General features: G+C 39.7%; 1 protein-coding gene across 1 annotated transcript in view; it reads right to left on the bottom strand.

Annotated features, from left to right (window-relative positions):
• The window catches only part of LOC118002847 (bromodomain adjacent to zinc finger domain protein 1A), a 91,857-nt gene extending 71,755 nt beyond the window's left edge, over positions 1–20,102 (bottom strand). Inside the window, exons 1-3 of the mRNA XM_034993452.1 lie at positions 19,774–20,102; positions 19,119–19,289; positions 8,158–8,436 (exon numbers count right to left, since the gene is read on the bottom strand). Of these exons, the coding sequence (XP_034849343.1) occupies positions 8,158–8,436; positions 19,119–19,231 (392 nt within the window). The 5' untranslated portion in view covers positions 19,232–19,289; positions 19,774–20,102. The remainder of the gene's footprint in view (positions 1–8,157; positions 8,437–19,118; positions 19,290–19,773) is intronic.
• Positions 20,103–21,625: the final 1,523 nt, after the last annotated feature.

The following is a 21,625-nucleotide window of genomic DNA, read 5'->3' as shown; positions in this document are numbered from 1 at the left end:
TACAGTATTTATAAATAAAGAACTACTAGAAAACAGCCATGCTCATTCATACTGTCTATGGCTGCTTTTGCACTGTAACAGCAGAGTTGGGTGGCTGTGACTGAAACCATATGAACTACACAGTCTATAATATCTACTATCTGGCCCTTTATTTAAAAAAAAGTATACTGAACTCTGCTCAGAATTATTCTCTTGGCATATGTTTTTAATTGAAACAAAGGATTTTGCCTGGCCTTTAGTGATGAGTAGATTCTATTTGTACTTTTTTTTTTTTAAGTAGGCTCCATACCCAGTGTGGAGCCCAACGTGGAACTTGAACTCATGACCCTGAGATCAGGAGTCGGACACTTAACTGACTGAGCCATCCAGGTGCCCCTCTATTTGTATTTTTACCACTCCTTTTCCTTTCATCGAGAAGTTTTTTAACTTATGTCATTTCACTTATTTCTCCTTTAACTTTTATCTTTGGATGGTCTCTGACTTTGTCTAAGATAGATAACCCCATTTTTAAAATAGTAATTCAGAACCATAGGTCAAATGAATTCCACTTACATACCATACTATTGGCCTCTAAGACAGCATGGAAAATTAACAAACTACAATTTTATCTTGTTCTCAGAAAAATTCAAAGTATCTATGAGGTAAGTTGTTCATTGAAAACTGATCTTATATTGGCCACATGAAAAAGAGCACGAAGTAGGTAGGAAAAGATGTAGGACACAGATTTTATTCAGAAGAGGCTCAAATTTCTCAGGCCTGAACCTGTGTAATAACCATGTAGAAATGAACTTCCCTTTTATTTCTAACAGCGATCTCAGGACAGAAGTAGATAAACATAGTCTCCCCTCTTTTGTGGTATTAGCCTCTAATATTCTCCCGCCACAAGGAACTAACTTCAGAACTATTGTTCTACTTCACCATCCTGCTACTAACCAGTGCATTGAGATACAAGTTGAAGCAAATAAACATTTGATTCCCTTTTATGTTAGGAAAGAGGTGAACTGCAATTTATTAGCTAACTCCCCATTTTTATCATTTTTTCTTACCCCCATGGTAATGACTGTAAGTCTGGTGGAGATTCAGCTGACTGTACTTGGTGTTAGTGCAAAGGATCAATAAAGAAGTTGCCAGAGACTAACTACCCTCACCTGCAACATTTAACATTCAAAGACTTTTGAAAGGCATTAGGCAGATGCTCCTAATGGCTAATGCAACTTGAAGACCCTTAGAATACTGAAGAAAATGAGTTAAGTTTGTATGATTAAACTTTACTATTTTGTTAAGCCTATAAGTGCCTATTTTGTTGAGTCCATACAGAAATACAACATAAGCTTTATAGGTGATTTAAAATAAACTTGTTTAGAAAAAAAATTCATTTTCAGAAGCGTCATTTCATTTTGCGTGAAAATTCATTTTCACCTAGGGGTGGCTCAGCCAGTTAAGCATCAGCCTTTGGCTCAGGGCATGATCCCAGGGTCCTGGGATTGAGCCCTGCATCGGGCTCCCTGCTCAGCGGGGAGCCTGCTTCTCCCTCTCCTTCTCCTGCTTCCCCTGCTTGTGCTCTCTCTCTCTGACAGATAAATAAAATCTTTAAAAAATCATTTTCATTTATTTTTGTGACTGCTTAGGGATTTTTAGAGTATAAAAATGTTTCCCAGGATGGCCTCCTAATACATTATTATGCAAGTAAATAAGGATTCTAAATTTTCACTGTTGAACTTGCAATGACATCTAGGAATCAGGTTGTAAGTCTGGGTCTTTGGTACATACAACAAACACAATATACATCTAAAGAAGGTGGTTTCCACTTTAACTTAGAATTCCAAAGAAAGAATAGTTGTCCCAAACAGTCTCCTTTTTTTTTTTTTTTGGTATTAAAAATTATATCAACATACCTAGGGTCACTGGAAACAATTTGGGGATGTTGCTAAGGACTCTCTTTGGCTGAGAACCAGAAATTTTGACCCTGTACTGGGGCACCTGGCTGGCTCAGTCAGTAGAGCATGCGACTCGATCTCAGGGTTGTGAGTTCGAGCCCCATGTTGCGTGTGGAGCCTACTTAAACAAACAAACAAAAAAGATCAGTAGTGTAAGCTGAGTGACAGAAAGCCTTCTTTCTGAAAAAGAGTTATAAAACATGGAGTGCCTGGGTGGCTCAGTCAGTTAGGTGTCCAATTCTTGATTTTGGCTCTGGTTGTGATCTTGAATCCTGGGATTGAGCCCAGAGTCCAGCTCCCCACTCAGTGGGGAGTCTGCTTGAGATTTGCTTTTCCTTTCCCTCTCCCCTCCCTTGTGTGCGTATGCTCGCTCTCTCAAATAAATAAATCTTAAAAAAAGAGTTATAATACAAATTTGACTAATACACATTGCTAAAAGTTCTATACTATCTTTACACCTAAATAAGAAGTCTTTCTCCTTTAATCCTTTTTTAATAATTTATGTTTTTCTCTCTCCGCCTTCAAATTTCTAGTCAACCCTTTCCCAAAAACTTCTCTTTGATTAATCCCACCTGGATCATGTCACTAACATTCAAGCATGTATGTTTAAATCAAAACCACTAGATTTGGTCCTCAGTTATATCTTTTATGTTCATCCTATCTTCTCAATATATTTAGTATTTCTCTTTGTCTTCAATATTAATGCAGTTTAATTATGATTCACTAATACCATTTAGGCCAGCAATACAAAAAAAGAACCCAAAGATTTAAAAGTTCATTTTCTTATTTCCATTTCTAATAAATACTAAGTGCCTACTTTCTATAATATAGGTTTTAATGCTAACTTTTTCTTACTTCATTAGACTAAAGTGCTTAAAGCACTCCACCAATGAAACATAGAAAGCTACAGGGAATATACTTTAACAGTTGAATAGTTAAAATCTCTAGTTGGTTGGTCACTATTTAATGCCAAAACCAATACCAGTTTCTAAGATTAAAAAGAATTCTATAATCTTTATTTTACATGACAATTCTAAAAACAATATTGAACTGTAATCTCTTACACTTCTTAATTAGGTAACACTTTGTAAATTTTAAAGATCTCTAAGTAGTATGGGGATAATATTTGGGAAAATGTGGCCATAACTGAAATTCTTTGGTGCAAATCCAATTCTGCTATTTCACTGATTTAAACTACATTGGGGAAAAGGTCTGTCAGTCAAGGGTCAGAGATTATTTTTTTTTAAACGATTATTTATTTATTTGAGAGAAAGAGAGAGAAAGGAGACTGAACACATTGGGGGGAGGCGCAGAAGGCGGGTGGAAGCAGACTCCCCGCTGAGCAGGGAGCCAGACCTGGAGCTCATTCCAGGACCCTGAGATCTTGACCTGAGCCGAAGGCAGATGCTTAACTAACTGAGCCACCCAGGCACTCAGGTCAGAGATTATTTAGAAAAAAATGCAGTTTTTTTAATTTTCAAAGGGAAAATTCATATAAGGCTAGCAAAAGGAATAACTTTCTCCAGCCTCAGAAAAAGCAAGTAAGCTTTTTAGGAACCAATATTTTAATCAGTTTATGCAAAACCAATTAAAAATGCACATCTATGTCTTTTGATATAAGAAGATATCCAAACCACTACTAGATGAAAAAGCTGCTTGCTATTTCTTTTCTTTAAAATTTAGTGTAGGGGGCGCCTGGGTGGCTCAGTCGTTAAGCGTCTGCCTTCGGCTCAGGTCATGATCCCAGGGTCCTGGGATCGAGCCCCACATCGGGCTCCCTGCTCGGCGGGAAGCCTGCTTCTCCCTCTCTCACTTCCCCCGCCTGTGTTCCCTCTCTCGCTGTGTCTCTCTCTGTCAAATAAATAAATAAAATCTTTGGAAAAAAAAGATTTAGTGTAGTATAGAAAAAAGAACTATGTACTAATTTTTTGACAATGATTATCTCTGAAAGGAGCATTTGGGAAATGCACTCTAGGACTTCACCCTTCATAATTTTCTTTGATATACATGAATCTTTATAGGAAAAAAACAGACTTAAAAAAAATGATAAACTTCAGTCTTAATAAGCAGAGCACATAACTTTTATTGTTAATGTAAAGACTTTAGTGTTTTAGAGCAGTTTTGAGGTGCATAGCAAAATTGAGAGGAAGATCTAGAGACTTCCCATATACCTCTTGCCGCCCCACATTCATAGCCTCTCAGCAATATCCCCCCCACCAGAGGTACATTTGCTACACTGACACATCATCATTACTCGAAGGCCATGGCTTACATGACAGTTCACTCTTGGTGTGTTTCACTATGGGTTTGGACAAATGTATAATGACATGTATCCATCATTATAGTATACAGAGTATTTTCACTGCCTTAAACACCTTCTGTGCTCCACCTATTCACATCTCCCCAACTCTACCTCAACTACTGGCAACCACTGATCTTTTTACTGTCTCCATAGTTTTGCCTTTTACAGTTGGAACCATACATATGTGCCTTTTCAGATTGGCCTCTATCACACAGTAATATTCAGTTAAGGTTCCTCATGTCTTTTCATGGCCTGACAGCTTATTTCTTTTTAGAACTGAATAATATTCCATTGCCTGGATGTACCAGCTTATTTATCCATTCACCTAGTGAAGGACATTATGGTTGCTTCCAAATTTTGGAAATTATTAATAAAGCTGCTATACACACTCATCTGCAGGTCTTTGTGTGGACATTAAATTTTCAATTTCTTCGAGTAAATACCAAGGAGCATACAACTTTTGGAAAATTCTGGGTCACCTATCAGTATCATGAGAATTAAAATGAAAGCATCTGGCACAGTACCTAGCATACAGGAAAGGTTCAATAAATGCTAGTATACTTTCAATTCTGCAATGTCTTCTAATGCTACCAAATCACATACTAAGCCAGGCCAGGATATTTAACCATTAACCAGCAGTTAATGTTTATTCCATCTCCTTCTTTCCTATCAGGTGCCACTTCTTGCTGTCAGTATACCTACTTTTTCAGAGGTACCTCTTCATATCTGTTGCTTCAAATCTCCTATGAACTCCAAGAATATCTTGACTGTGCCCGTAAAATGTCTGAAAACAAGTTGCCCAAAGCCCAATTTTAAAAAATTACCAAATACACAATTATATTCTGATTCAGTTTTTCAGATTCTCTCAAACTCTAGCCCTATCCTTCAACTGAGAGAGGACTCAACAATCCCAAATGTGTTATTTGTTGTGTGATTACCACCTTCTTTTTCCTGATTAAATTCTCCAATCCCAGGCCTGGGGGTGGGGGGAGTGGGATGGGCAGGGAGTGGCGAAGACAAATTTATCATGTAAGCACTGAGTTCTAGGTCACCATATTCCCAACCCTTCACTGAACAATGATAATAAGGCTGTTAAAAAGAAGATAAAGTTAACTGAAACTTAGATGCCTTAAAACTGCTTGTGTAGCATTTTTTGGAAGACCACGTACAAAAGTGGGATGACTATCTTCAAAAACAAACAACTATGTCTTTCTTAGACAGTGAGTGTTAACTATGGGGTTTCCTTTCAGATCTACAATAGAGAAACTGGATTCCCAGTTACAGTGGTCCAAGCAGTTACTGTAGTCCCACATTACTACTGATAGCTCTCAAAAAAACAAAAAAAATCCTGTCAAACTGCATGGCCCCACTATACACATTCAAATACTAACAAGGCACCTGTATCAAATGGCAATATTGTATAATACAGCTTAAAAAAATTCACATTCATTGTATCATTTCATCCTATATGGTAAACCTATAAGGCAGGGGTCCATTTAACATGAAAAAAGACTAAAGCTTAAAGAGTTTAAATTACTTGCTCAGAGCAAATAAATGGCAGAATCCGAAACTAAGGAGACAATGATACAGTGAAAGAAATGATTTTGTAAGTCAACTCTACTTGAATTTAAATCCTACCACTTACTACTGGAATGGGAGCTCCATGACTTTGTTTTGTTCACTGCTATATCTCCAGTGTCTAGAACAGTGCAAGTCAAAAGCAGGAGATCAGTAATATATGATAAACATTACCAAAAAAATCATTTGACTTCTTTGGACCTCTATTTCCTCATCCGTAAATGGAAACAATGAGGTCGTATCTGCTGATATGATATGATATGATATAATATAATATGATATAATATAATATAATATAATATAATATAATATAATATAATATAATATAATATAATATAATATCCTAGTTCAGTGTTCTTTACATAAGACCACTGATTCTCTCACTTCTCCTGTAAGCTCTAAGGAAGTAGCAGAGAACAAATGTCTATACAACTGGCAGGCAAGCTGGGTGGTAATCAGGATTGGGAGGATAAAGAGCTCAACTGTTGGCTCAGTCAAGTAGTCTGGTGTTGTCTTTGCTATTCTGCCATACCAGTGACAAAGGATCTCCTAGAAGAATCTGTCAGCTGATTGCTTATTTCAAAACAGAAAGTCTTGGCAAGAGGGAAGCACCTAATCTATATTTGTAAAATGCAACAAGGAAGAGGGGAGGGAAACCTAAAGGTAAATGAGACAGTAAGAAAAGAATACTGAGGTGAGAAGATCCAGAGTACCTATATTGATTAATTCAACTTAAGAATGGCCTCTATTCCATTTCTCTGTAATTTAGCATGCTCTTTCCAGTAAATCTAATTCTGGTGGATGAGGCAGTCTTTAGGACCATTGGTAGGTACTACCAGAGATTGAAACAAAAGGTATATGCTATTAATAAGTAGGAACAAAAATTAAAAGCAAAGGGAGATGGTACTGGTAATGGTACCATCCAGAAAGTGAAAAGACAACTCATAAATGGAAGCAAATATTTGCAAATCATATAAGGGATTGTATCCAAAAACACAAAGAACTCTTACAACTCAGTAATAAAAAAGATAAATAACCCAATTTAAAAATGGGCAAAAGACCAGGACAAACATTTCTCCAAAGAAGATATATAAATGATCAGTAAGCACATGAAAGGATGCTTGACAGAGTCATTAAGGAAATGTAAATGAAAATTACCAAAAGATACCATTCCACACCCACTAGGATGGCAAAATAAAAAAGATGGACAACAACAAATTGTCCATAGATATGTCTTGGTGAGGATGTGGAGAAACTGCAACTCTCATACATTGCTGGTGGGAATGTAAAATGATGCAGTTGCTCTGGAAGTTTGGAGGTTCTTCAAACGCTACATATAGTGTATATGACTTAGCAATTCTACCTCTAGGTATATACCCAAGAGAACTGAAAACACATGTTCACACAAAAACTTGTACATGCATGCCTGTAACAGAATTATTTATAATAGCCAAAAAGTGGGAACAATCTAAACGTCTGTCACAGAATGTGATAGATCCATAAAGTAGAATTTATCAATAAAAATAAAATACTGATACACGCTACAATGTGGATAAACTTTGAAAACAATACAGTAAGTGAAAGAAATGAGACACAGGATACTACATATAATTCCAAGAGGCTATAAAAAGTTTTAGAGCAAATAAAGATTATGATGATAAATATCAGTGACTAGCCAATCACAAATACTTAAGACTTCAGGAAAGCTGTAATAATTTTTAACTTAATGCCATAGATAATGTCATTTAAAATTTTTGCATATGAAAAATTCATTTTTTTCTTGAAGAGCTGGGTAAGAGAGAACTCAGTGGAGAATATAAAACTCAGTCCTCATATTATCAGAGGAACTACTAAAACCCAGCAAGAAATACATGCATATTTAAACTATCAGGTAACATAATGAGGACAAAATTGGTATCTTTAAGGTTTTTTTTTTAACTTGGAAATCAAGATGCCATTTCCATACAATGGAACTTACTATACAATAAACAAAAAAGAGAAGAAAGGTGGTTCATAAAGCAATGGACTGATCTTCAAGATATTTAAATGAAAAAGGTATCAAGTATGTTACCTTTGGCATTAAAAGGGATGGGAGACTGTGTGTGTGCACGTGCACACATGTGTACAAATACCTATGCATATACATGTTTTTGGTGGTCTGTATGTCAGACATAAGCTTTGGGAAAATATACTAACATTAGGGCTATCTTTGGGGAGGGTAAGAGAGTAGTGGGAGGAGAGAGGAAGGGAAGCTTTCCTCAGTTTACCTTTTTGTGTACTTTGAATTTTAAGTAACATGAATGTATGCATAACGAAAGAAAAAATTAAAAAGTACTTTACCTTGCACCATTGTTCCTAATGACTTCCACGGTTTCTTCAACAAAATAGCGATCCTTGACATATGCAAAAATATCATCACAAATTTCATGTAAGCGTGAACGATGGGTAAGGTTGGTCAAGTATAAAACTGGAATAATTAGTGGTTCTGGAAAACTCTGAAGATTCTGTCTTGCTTTTTTTTCTGACTCAAGTGCTTCCTGATAGGTCAGTCCAGGTCTACCCGTCACAGCACAACTCCACACAAGACTGTTGCACAGAATGGTTCGTTCAAAAAAGTCACTGATTAAAAAACAAAAACAAAAATCCATTCATTACCTATCATTTCACAAATTTTACATTAAAAGCTGATAAAGGATTGTGTCCTCATTGCAAAATTTTGCATAGAATCATAGAACAAGGAAGGATTTACTAACTGGTCAACTTACACACTAATACAAACCTAAGAAAAAGTATATTTAAACTAGACATTTATATTTTGCAATTTTAAGGTACGTTCAGCTAAAATTGGACTTTAATTTCCATCACTTTTGAAATTGGGAGTGAAACTGAAAATAAACTCAACCTTTCTTTTTTCTTCTAATCTTCAAACTTTTTGTTCCAAAGCAGCCAAAACACTAGGGACAATTTAAGCACTTAAGTATGAACTTTATTTATTTTAAGATTTTATTTATTTATTTGACAGAGAGAGACACAGCGAGAGAGGGAACACAAGCAGGGGGAGTGGGAGAGGGAGAAGCAGGCTTCCCGCCGAGCAGGGAGCCCGATGTGGGGCTCGATCCCAGGACCCTGGGATCATGACCTGAGCCGAAGGCAGATGCTGAACTACTGAGCCACCCAGGCGCCCTTTAAGTATGAACTTTAAAAAGCTCTAACATAATAGTGAAAAACTGGCAAATCTAAGCATCTAATGATGACAAAGTTTAGGTAAATTACAGTACTTCATATAATGAAAAATCATAGTCATTAAACAGTATGAGGAGAGTTCTTAAATAACATGCTCACAGGAAAAAAAAAAACAAACAACTTTCCAGTTTGATTCCCTCCTATATTTTTGAAAGTAAAACCTTACCAAAACAATATATATAATATGGTCCCACTTGAAAGGAAGAGAAAGGCAGGAAAAGAAAGATAGCCTAAGAAGCATAAAAGATTTCTAGAATGTTATACAAAAATCAAGGTAATAGCTACAGAGTAGGGATGGGCCTGGGGGACCATTCTACTGAGTGCTTTTCTGCACTGTTGGAATTTCTTAATATGAGCATTTATTTCTTTTCAAAAATTCTATCCAGTCACTTCTAAAATGCAAGAGATCCATAATATGGAAAGATTTCTAAGGTACATTAAGTAGAAAAAACTCAAATCACTGAATAACACAAACCCATGTTCATTAATTAGAATAACAAAAATGCGTACTTATACAAATACTATAAACAGATGTTCCCTATGGAGAAAGGGAAGGACTGCGAAGGAAGGAAGAGGAAAATTTGTTATTCTGAATATGTCTATATTGCTTGAATTTGTATAATGAGCATGTACTTGTATTATTTTTACAATCAACAAATTTTAGAAAATGTTAGACGTACACAAAAAGGGTAATAATGGTTGCCACTAAGTGGTAAAGATATGGGGTAAATGTCTTTCCTTCCTCTATACTTTGGTGTACTTTAACATAGTTTCATTTGTATATTTGTCTGTAGAACGAACAACAACAAAAATGAAATCTATGAAAATAAAGAGAAATTAATCATATCCTAACATAAATGAGATCTACAGAGGTAGATGCACATGCCAAGTTACATAAGCCTAATTCAGTACAAAGATCCTTTGAGTAGTACTTTTTAGTAGAGGAGATAATGGATGTATATCATTAAAATTAAAATTACAAAGTGGTTAAAAGATAGGTAGATATCCTTTGGGAGTGGAGAGGAAGGAAAGGAGGAGAGACAGGCAAAAATGATCACGAAATACTAGAACAGTTTTTTGGAGGAAGTGGTGCTAAGAGTTAGGTAATAAAGGAAAAGTAGGGTTGTAGAAAGAAATACCAGAGAGAAAAAAGATGAATGTAATACGGTTCTCATAAACAAGAAAATCTATGTGAAATAGACAATTTATTAGCTAAGAGATCGACAACAGAGATACCCGGTAAGTGGTTATCAATGGTGCAGAATAAAATGAAAGAATGGATGGATCCTGAAAGAGGTCTTAAGTTTTACTGCCTAAAGCTGCAGTTCACTAGAAAGCTTTGTAAAAGTTTTAAGACTTTTTATTATTGGAACAAACGTATCTGTTAACTTAGGTTAACAAGCCAATACAGAATCAGCACATGATGTATGTGAGGTATATTTCTAATAGTTTAAACTATATTTAATACTGTTTAAGAAAAATGTATTTCAAATTTACCTTAACTAGTCTCTAAACCAGTGCTAACAGAAATAAAATGCTAGCCACACATACAATTTTAAATTTTCTAGTAGCCGCATTAAAAAAATTTTGAAGAGGGCGCCTGGGTGGCTCAGTTGGTTAAGCAACTGCCTTCGGCTCAGGTCATGATCCTGGGGTCCCAGGATCGAGTCCCGCATTGGCCTCCCTGCTCGGCAGGGAGTCTGCTTCTCCCTCTGACCCACCCGCCTCTCATGCTCTCTCTCTCTTTCTCTCTCAAATAGAGAAATAAAATCTTTAAAAAAAATAAATTTTAAAGAGAAACACTAATTTTACATATTAATTACTTTTACATATTTTATTTAAATTTAACCCAGTATATCCCCAAATGCTTTATTTCAATATGTGATCAATTTTAAATTCTTTAATACATAAACATTTTAAATTTGGGGGGGTACTAAGTATTCAAATTCCAGTATGTATTTTACCCTTATTGCCCATCTTAATTTTGATTAGTCACATTTAGAGTTCTTAATAACCCCCGGGGGCCAAGTAATGGCTCCGGTGTTGGACAGCATGGCTCTAACCATAGTGATTTGGTATTTGATAGCCTAGGGTATTTCATGCCATGTCAGGGAGACAGACTTTATACTAAGCTGAAATAAACAGTATTTAGATGTGTTCACATTGTTCAAAATGCCAAAGAGCAACGCACAAGTGCCACAAACCTCCATTAAACATGTGTTACAAGGCAGAAAAACAGGATAGTCAGTAACCATTGTTGTACATGGCTCTTCTACACCCAGGTTTCCACCTCCTCTTGCAATGTGTTTGTACTGTTTGTTTCCCTTGTGTCCATCTACTCTGCAAAGTTGTTACCTTATAGCCTTGCTATGTACAAAGATCTACCCTCAGGAGGAGGGAGACAAGGACATACTACCACGGCTATTTTAAAGCAAGCAAGCAAAAAAAAAAAAAAAAACAAAACACCAAAAAAACAAGTAAGCAAAAAGGCCCAAGGAATGTACTTCTCCTGATTCATGACCTCCTACCAGCATGGCACCATCTCTAACATTTTATACCTTCACTTTCTCACACTTCTGTAATTCTGCTCTTCATCCATTTGCCATACACATTCAAATAAGTAGGATTTTGATAACAATAGTGAACTCTAGGGGTTAGGTAACAGTGCCTCCTCAATTTCTATAAGAAAATAAGATCATGAAAATTTTACAAGAAGCACATTTTACTATTGTGAACAAAATTCTTAAAAAACAAAATACTGTTTTATATGAATATGTTTAGGCTAATATAGATTATGTGTCCGATTTACTACTATATTCCTTCAACTATCTTCTTTACCAGAGATGAGTATACTATTGGCCTGGAGGCCAAATCTAGCCTTCCCCCTGTTTTTGTAGTTTTATTCGAACACAACCACACCCATACCTTTAGGTATTGTCTGTTATTGCTTTCTCACTACGTTCTATAGAGTTCAGTATGTACAGTAGACACCACTGCCTACAAAGTCTAAAATGTGATTTTATTTGGCCCTTTAAGAAAAGTTTGATGACTTCTGCTCTTTATCATTATTTCTTAAGAAAAAAATTGCTTCTGAGTTACCAGCTCAACTGCCAGCAAGAACACACCTTTAATTAACATAAAGTCAACCAACACTCTGGGGAACAAACTAAGGATCAAAGGGCAACATACTGTTAACTTACAGGGTTATTTGGAAAACTAAAAATCTAGTAGAATAAGATTAAGAATGACATGACATACAGAATGGCTAAAATTAACAACACAGGAAACAACAGATGTTGGCAGGCATGTGGAGAAAGGGGAACCTTCTTGCACTGTTGGTGGGAATGCATACTGGTGCAGCCACTCTGGGGAACAGTATGGAGGTTCCTCAAAAACTACCCCATGACCCAGCAATTGCACTACTAGGTATTTACCCAAGGGATACAAAAATACTGATTTGAAGGGATACATGACTGATGTTTATAGCAGCCTTATCAATAATAGCCAAATCATGGAAAGAACCCAAATGTCCATCAACTGATGAATGGATAAAGAAGATGTGGTATACACACATACGCACACACAAATGCACACGTGTCTGCGTGCACACACACACACACACACTGGAATATTACTCAGCCATCAAAAGGAATGAAACCTTGCCATTTGCAACAACGTGGATGGAACTATAGTATGCTAAGCAAAATAAGTCAGAGAAAGACAAATACCATGATTCCACTCATATGTGGAATTTAAGAAACAAAACAAATGAACATGGGGGAAAAAAGAGACAAGCAAACCATAAAACTCTTAACTATAGAGAACAAACTGAGAGGTTGCTGGAAGAGAGGCGGGCAGGAGGCTGGGTTATATGGGTGATGGGTATTAAGGAGGGCACTTGTGGGGGCGCCTGGGTGGCTCAGGACCCTGTGATCACGACTCGAGCCGAAGGCAGACGCTTAACGACTGAGCTACCCAGGCGCCCCCCACATTGTACACTTTAAATATCTTACAAATCTATTGTTATATTATACTTCAATAAAGCTAGAAAAAAAAAGGTAACACATACACATGAAAGAAAGAAAAGCCATCCCAGCTGAGGTCCCTGACATATGACTGAGGCTAGCTCTTACTCTAACCAGCCTCAGCCTAGCCTCTAGCTGACTATAGCTAAGTGAGTGAGCACACAGGCCAGGAGAAACCACATTGGCAATCCGCAGAATACTGAGCAAATAAAATGGATGATTATTTTGAACCACTAAGTTTTAGGATGGCTCGTTACACAATAACTGTTAAGACATAATCTGTCTGAAGAAAAAGTGTATTAACACAAAACATGGTAGCCTAAGTGGATAAAAAGTAAAGGAAAGGCATTTAGGAATCTCTGCTACACCATCTAAGAATAAAAAGACTCATAGACCCAAATATCAGGATCATGTAGCAGACTTATTCCTAAAGAGGAGCTGAAAACCTAATTTGAAGACACTAGCTATGAAGATTCTCCGATTTTCCTTAAAAATTCCATGCTCACCAAATGGCCTTCAGATAATAATTAGATTTCACACATACCTAATTATCAGTATGAGAACTGGTCTGTTTGAAAGACATTTTCCCCCACTGTAAACCAATGGCATTCTAGTTTGTGTATTTAATATCTAGAGCTTAATCATTGGGGACATAGTAAAGAAGTCAAATGTCTGGGCAGACAAGAGTGGTGCCTACCCAAAGATCTAGGAAGTGAGTTTGAATTCGAAGCAGTGCCTTATGTTCTTGGTGCATGTTTCTGCCAAGCTTCAACAAATATTAGGAAAAATTCTCCATAATATGTACCATGTGGGTAGTAAATAAGAACATAAACTCTATAGTCTTAGGTATGTGAGTGAAAAGTCCAGTGTCACCAACTGCTAGATAGGTGGTTTTCGACACTGATCTCAGACTTACTCTTTACCCCAAATCCAGTTTCCTTATCTGTAAAAGAGGGCTATTGAAAGGCCTGAATTAACAAATGAGGAGCTGATGAACTATGAAAATCAGATTAAACACCTTTCACTAGAAAGCCTGGTTGAAACATAAGCCGGCCTATAAGTAATGAAGAGCTTCCTACATTTTGTATGAAAAGTATAACTCACTCGAAGATGGTAAAAACATTCCAATTCCAAGGGTCTAAATGGCTAAAAAAAATGTTATTTTATTTAGGAAATGAAGTCATTCAGTAATACAACAAACCACCTTCCTTATCCCCCCACTCTAGGATTCCTAATATTCAGACCTGACTGCTCCATTTTTTAACAATCCACAGTCCTAAATAAATAAATAAATAAAAAACTGTCAGCTAACCAAATTACAGAATAAATTTTTATCTAAGAGATTAAAGCACATGCTTTATTCTGCTCTCTCTGCCTATGAGTTTAGGTTTTTGTGGGTTTTTTTGTGTGTGTGTGGTTTTGGAGGTGGAGGGGGAATAAAATCTTTTTTAAAGTACAGCTGACAGGGGCGCCTGGGTGGCTCAGTTGGTTAAGCAACTGCCTTCGGCTCAGGTCATGATCCTGGAGTCCCAGGACTGAGTCCCGCATCGGGCTCCCTGCTCGGCGGGGAGTCTGCCTCTCCCTCTGACCCTCCCCCTCTATGCTCTCTCTCTCTCTCTCATATAAATAAATAAAACTTAAAAAAAAAAAAAACCACTGGCAACAGGTTTCAGTAGCTCTTAATAATAGGCTGTGTAAAGAAGTTGTTGACAAGGGTGCCTGCATGGCTCATAAGCGACTGCCTTCGGCTCAGGTCATGATCCTGGAGTCCGGGGATCGAGTCCCGCATCAGGCTCCCTGCTCGCATCAGGCTCCCTGCTCAGGCTCCCTGCTCGGCGGAGAGTCTGCTTCTCCCTCTGACCCTCCCCCCTCTCATGTGCTCTCTCTCTCTCATTCTTGCTCTCTCAAATAAATAAATAAATAAAATCTAAAAAAAAAAAATAAAGTACAGCTGACATACAATGTTAAGTTAGTTTCAGGTGTACAACTTAGTGATTTGACAAGCTTAAACATTATGCTATATTCACTACAAGTGTAGCTACCATCTGTCCCGTAACACTGGTATTACAACATTATTGACTATAGAATTGAGGGGTTTTTTTTTGTGAGCTTAGTATTTTTTTTAACATTTTTTTCCCTCTAGATTCCACACATAAGAGAGATCATTGGTATTTTTCCTTTCTGTCTGACTTACTTCATTTAGCAAAATGACCTCAAGGTCAATCCATTTTGTCCCAAATGGCAAGATTTCATTTTTTTTTTTTTTTTATGGCTGAGTAATATTCCTTTGTATATACACCACAATTTCTTTATCCATTCATCCACTGATAAACACTTAGGGTATTTCCATATCTTGGCTATTGTACGTAATGCTGCAATGAACATGGGAGTGCGTATATAATTTCAAATTAGTGGTTTTTGAAATTTGGATAAACACCCAGAAACTGTTGTTGGGTCATTTGGTAGTTCTATTTTTTTAAGTTCTTGAGGCACTTCCATACTGTCTTCCAGAGTGGCAGCACCAATTTATGTTTCCACCAACAGTGCAGAAGAGTTCACTTTTCTCCACATCCTAGGCAGCAACTCTTACGCTAGTCTTTTTGATAACAGCCATTCTAACAGGTGTGGGGCGGGATCTCACTGGGGTTCTGATTTGCATTTCCCTGATGATTAAGGATGTATAGCATCTTCTCATGTTCCTGTTAGCCATCTATATGTCTCCTTTAGAAAAACAGCTATTCAGATCTTCTGCCCATGTTTTAGTCAGTTGTGTTTTTTTTGCTATTGAGTTGTAGGAGTTCTTTATAATTTGAATATTAGCCCCAATTGGATATATAATTTGCAAATATTTTCTCCCAAGTCAGTAGGTCACCTTTTTATTTTGATGTTTTCCTTTTCTCTGCAGAAGCTTTTTAGTTTCATATGGTCCCACTTGTTTATATTTGCTCTTGTTGCTTTTGCTTTCAGTGTTAGATTTAAAAAATCATTGCCAAGAACTATGTCAAGGAGCTTACCGCTTAGAAGTTTTATGGTTTCAGGACTTACGTTAAAGTCTTTAATTCATTTTGAGTTTATTTTTGTATATAACACAAAAACAGTGGTCCAGTTTATTCTTTTATGCTTTAGCTTACGCATTTGCCTACAGCTAATGTGCTATTTTTAACAAGCCTTCTTTACTTATGGAAAGCAGGTCGAACAAGAGTTAGCAATTAGTTAAAGAGCATGTAGTTCAAACAAACAGAAAAAGCAGTTTGTACTGTATAATCGCTAAGGATCCATCCTGGTCATGGTCCCTTTCTCAAAAAATTCAGTGTCTAGGAAAAGAGAAAATTTGAGGCAACAAATGTATTGATTGCATTACCATGCAATAATTGCCATCTTACACTAGACAAAATGGAGAGATGATCATTTCTACCCAGAACAAAGGAGACAGTGTTAGGCTATTATACCACATAGATAAAGACAGAAAACTATTTAACAATTAAAAGGTCACTGGCAACTTCTAAGATCCAGAGTCAAAGGGAAAAGTTACTTTGCATTGTGTTGCAAAGGGAACAAGGCAGGGAGCTGTAGAAAATCTCTTTGAGATTGATTAAGGTTGAAAAGGTTATATTGGAGAAATCAAAACCTGAGCAAATAGATGAGCATAGTGGTCTTCACACCCCTACAAAAGACAAATATTCATATAATGCACTTAAAGGGTAATCTTCAAACAAATTCACATAAACCAACTGGTGATTTAATGAATGAGTGAAAACAGAGGTTTCCTTCTCCAGACTTGTGCCAAGGGTCAGATTACCATAATACTAAGGATCACCATATACCATACACCATGAATGCAATTTTGAAAAGATCTCTCTGTAATCATCTAAGAGAGAGAAAGTAATTCAAAATTTAACATAATTAAATGTCAGTCTCCTTCCATTTTTGCCAATTCAAAGTCATAAAAATTAATACCTAAGAACACTAGTAGCTCTGCTTTGTTCAGGGTAAATGATTAAATATCTTTGCTCCCAAACCAACTGCCTTTCCAGAACTGCTTGTAAATTCCAAAAACCCACATACTTCATCACTGAGAAAACAACAAAAACCAAAAAACCAACTATTTAAAAAAAATTCGTTAGTGTTATAAGACTACAAAGGACACAGTTCCTTAATATTAGTGGAAGGTAGTAGGTTTGGAATACCAAAAATCTCTTCCTTTATTTTGGCATTTCAGATTTTTCAGATTTCTCCACATCCTAGTGGAGATTATAGTAAATCATCAGGAACCAAAATATACAAAAAGTTTAATTCAAAAAGGATACAGCCCATATTCACGTTCCCTTCTAAGGTGAGAAAAGTCTCTTAAAAAGATTGCTTATTTCGAAGGGGAAAAGTTTGAAACTTAAGCCTGTTTTCTATTTTGTTGGCATTCTTAAATATAAATTGGGAATTATTACCGAGGATTTTAATTTAAACTTAAAAAAAAGACATCATCCTTGTCAAGTTACCTAATCCAAATTCACTTTAGTTACAAGAGTGAACTCTATTTGAGAAACAAAACAAGTCTGTACAGGAGCAGAGTTAAGATGTGCACTCCTATTTAAAAGTACAGTCTGCTGAAAAACTCCAGATAAAACAAGTTTATGTGTAACTCTTCTGTGGAGCTGAAGAAAAAAGCAGCCTTACTTTAAAAGCTCAAAGGAACTGACTTTTCTAACCTCACTGCTCATTTCTCGGACAGGTGCATCCTTTGCCTAAAGTGCTCCCTCCATCAAGCCCCCTCTCAGAAAAGGTGTCTCCTACACCCAATTTATTTCGTTGCTGTAACATTTGGTTTCTAAGCCAGAAAGGGATTCCTTCTGAGCGGAGAGGATAAAGCACAAGAAAAAGGGAGGATCAGGCTGTTTCATTGATCGACCAATTCAGGTTCTCACTTGGAGATCCCGTTTAAACACACATCTCTAAAACACCCCAGTGTTTGGTGTCACAGGACAAGGGGATCTCTTGGGATAAACCAGACGAGGTACTGAAGGTTTAGTAGTTGAAACTACACAGGCAGCAGCTCCGGATTCTTATCAAAACAATAGCGAGTGGCACATGTCAGGCAGCCCACATGCGCAGGGGGATAAAAAGAGGAGACTGGCTGAGGCTGGAGTTGAACTTGTCTCAACCCCCTCCCCCATCAGCCACCGCCGCCCTCGGGGCTACGCGAAAGTGATAACTAAGGGCGCCCAGCGCCCCGCTCTCTCCACCCCCGCCCGAACCCGACTTCTTCCTCACCAAGGTCTCCCGGAGGCGGGGACGCTGAGTTCTCCGGGGCCGGGAGTTAGTCACCAAGAAGAGGTGGTGACAGAGCACTCAGCTCGCGTCGCACACTCCGAGGCCTAGCCGCACCGGACGGAGAGGCCGCCCGTGGAGGCTCTCGCGTCGCGGGCCCCACTGCCCCTGGCCCGCCAGGGAGCCCCCTCCTTCCGCGAGTCTCAGCTCCGCTCCCTCCCTTCCTCCCTCCCGCCCCTCCCCTCCCTTAGGCAGCTCCAACGTCAGGCTCCTCTGCCGACCGCGGAGACGAGCCCAGCCCGGCCGTTTCCTGCCCCCGGGGGCGGGGATTCCCTCTCCCGGCCGGGGGACGGGGGCCCCGTGCCGCTGACCCGAGCGGGGATCCCCTCGGCCGCCGGGCGGGGATCCCGGAACTGGCCCCGGAGTGCGCGTGTGGCCGAGGCGGGGAGGGGCGAGGCGGGGAGTTTCCGCTGTTTGGCGGCCGGCCGGCGGCCGCGGCTAGCAGCGGTCCCCACGGCCAGCCGAGGACCCCAGCTTCCTCGGCCCCGGCCCGCACTCCCCACGCGCGCCACGGCCGGTCGCGCCGCCCGGGGACCCCGCGCAATCACCGGGTCGGGCCCGGGGGACAGAGAGACGCGGGCCCGCGGCCAGCCGTCACTTTCCAGCCGCCCCGCCAGAAGCCCAAGGCGAGGAAAAGGAGAGAGACAAAAGGACGCTGGGGAGGGAGTCCCCACACTCCCTCGCACCCCCCGCGCCCGGCCCGGCCCTTACTCGTAGTGGCGGAAGATCTCGTTGGTGACTTTACAGTAGAAAACTTCCTCGTCCGGCCGCAGGTCCGCGGGCGGCTTCTGTCTCACAAACGGCTTTCGGTGTAGCAGCGGCATCTCCCGTCCGCCCGCGGGCTCAGCCGGACCCCTGGCCGCCCGCGTCGGCCCCGCTTCCCTATCAAAATTGGAGGGAAAGGAAAGCCGGTAAGGTGGGGAGCGCTCGGCGGCGGCGTGGGCCAGTCCGCGCGCCGGGGAAGCTCGACTGCCTTTTGTGTGACTGGCGCGCCCACGGCTGCCACCGGAGCCGAGGTCGCTCCTGCCGCGCCGGGGGTGTTGAGCGAGCCGAGCCGCCGCCTCTGCCCTCCCGGCGCGCCCCACCTCCGCACGCCCGGCGGCCGGCTCACAATGGGGCCGCACGCCCCGCCGCGGGCGGGCGGTGCGGGAACTGCGGCGGCCCCCTCCCCCAGCGCCGGCTCCCAGCCCGCCGCCGCCGCCGCCGCCTCGGGCTCGCAACGTGCTTGGCGCGCAGCCGGCCGGCCAGACGCCGCGAGGAGCTCGCTGCGGGCGGACCCCGGCGCCGCTCCGCTTTGTTCCCCAGCTCGCCCACACTTCCCTGCCGGCGCCGGCCGGCTCCCGGGCGGCCACACGGAGCCCCTCACCTGCGAGCACGCCGACTGCCACTTCTCCACCTTTTCAACTACAAAGGCAGCGAGGGGGGTCTCTGCCCTCCCGGGGGGTCGCTTCTCGCCGGCCCCGCCGCGCCGCCCGCCGCCGCTTCTCCCGCTGCCACGGCCTGGCTCCGCGCGGGGGATCGCGTCCCACCGCCACTTCCCCGCCTCTCGGAGCTCCTGGGAAGTTTCTGATCTACTTTCGGCTCAGAAGGAGGAAGAGCTGTTGGGAGGAGCTTTTCACTTCTCGCTTCTACCTTTTTATTGGCTACTCGATGACTTTTACAGCCTGTCACTGATACAGGAAGAGACGGCGGAGAGCCTGGGAGAGCTACATTATTAATTAATGGAGCAACCCCTTGTGTAGAATCAGAAGCATCCTCCATGTTTGAGATTATCAGCCAAGAGATCTAGGGCAGGCGCTGGGGTTTCATAAACACATGGCTAACAAAGTAAAGCCTTCATCTTCAAGTCCGGCACCATCGCTCGGTTTCACGGTGGGAAAAGGATTCCAATTAAGATTTAACTTTTATTTTAAAGATGGGAAGAGAAACGAGGAATAAAAAATAGAAAGTATTTTGATATTTAACTCCAAATTAGAATTTTCATGTCTGAAAAACATATTTTGCTTGTGTAAACATCCTCCTTGAAAAGAAAATACCTTTCTTGACAGCAGTTCTCGTTAACATTTAAAGAGGGCAACTCAAAGATTAGAAGAGGAAAAGACCAAAAAAGTATGTTAGAAAATGTCATCATGCCTGTAGGACCCGCACATGTTTAAAACTGAAAAAACACACCTTTAAAAAGTAGTATTTGTAATACGCCGCTGAAAATGTTTTGCAAAGTATCAATACTCAATTCAATCATACAGAATTTTAAGGGTTATGGATTTACTACTGAATTTCCCCTAAAGCAACTTTCCCATATCCACAATTTCCATTTGTGAAACTGATTTTAATGCACATAGTACATGTGACTTTTGAATTAAAAGGAATTTTTGAAACTACAAATAATTTCAAATGTTTGCCAGCTTTGTTTTAAATTGTCTTTTTTGCTACTGCCCTTGACATTTGCTTATTTGTGGATTAACATGTAAGAATGAATCTATTAAGACGGTAGGTTTGAAGAACAGTCATTCAACGAAGGACATAAGTACCAATACTGAAATGATCACAGTTATAGAAACAATGTGGGATCATCTTTATATCTTCATATTAAGTACATGTGTACATTGGAGCAGAAAATGTAAGGAATCTATTCAAATTTCAAGAGTTATAATTTTTTAACTTCTTTCAAGATACTTTTATGGCAGCTAGCAAAATAAAATTTTGTGGAAGACACAATATACTTTGAGTGTTTTAAAATCATTAATAAGGGCGCCTGGGTGGCTCAGTTGGTTAAGCGACTGCCTTTGGCTCAGGTCATGATCCTGGAGTCCCTGGATCGAGTCCCGCATCGGGCTCCCCGCTCAGCGGGGAGTCTGCTTCTCCCTCTGACTCTCCCCCCTCTCATGTGCTCTCTCTCTCATTCTCTCTGTCAAATAAATAAATAAATAAATAAAATCTTTAAAAAAAAATAAATAAAATCATTAATAAAATTAATGCACCTTACTGTATGGATATAGAAGTCACAGAAGCTTGGAAATGTTCTCAGTACTAACTATTCTTTAGTCTGGATAAACTCTTCAAAAAATTATGCACTCATTTAAACTGGCCTTGTACTTGAGTGACAATTTAGAATTCCCTAAAGTATTTAATTTTCCAGGTGAAAAATTTAGAACCCATAAAGGTAATCTCAAAAGAGGATCATGGAGGATGGATAAATTTATAAGTGCTAATGAAGC

The sequence above is a fragment of the Mirounga leonina genome, unplaced genomic scaffold (assembly GCF_011800145.1).
Source record: "Mirounga leonina isolate KUSES-001 unplaced genomic scaffold, KU_Mleo_1.0 Mir_83, whole genome shotgun sequence".
In the NCBI taxonomy this organism is placed as follows: domain Eukaryota; kingdom Metazoa; phylum Chordata; class Mammalia; order Carnivora; family Phocidae; genus Mirounga; species Mirounga leonina.
The sequence above is the reverse complement of the archived record's forward strand: the minus strand, read 5'-3'. Positions and strand labels throughout refer to the sequence as shown.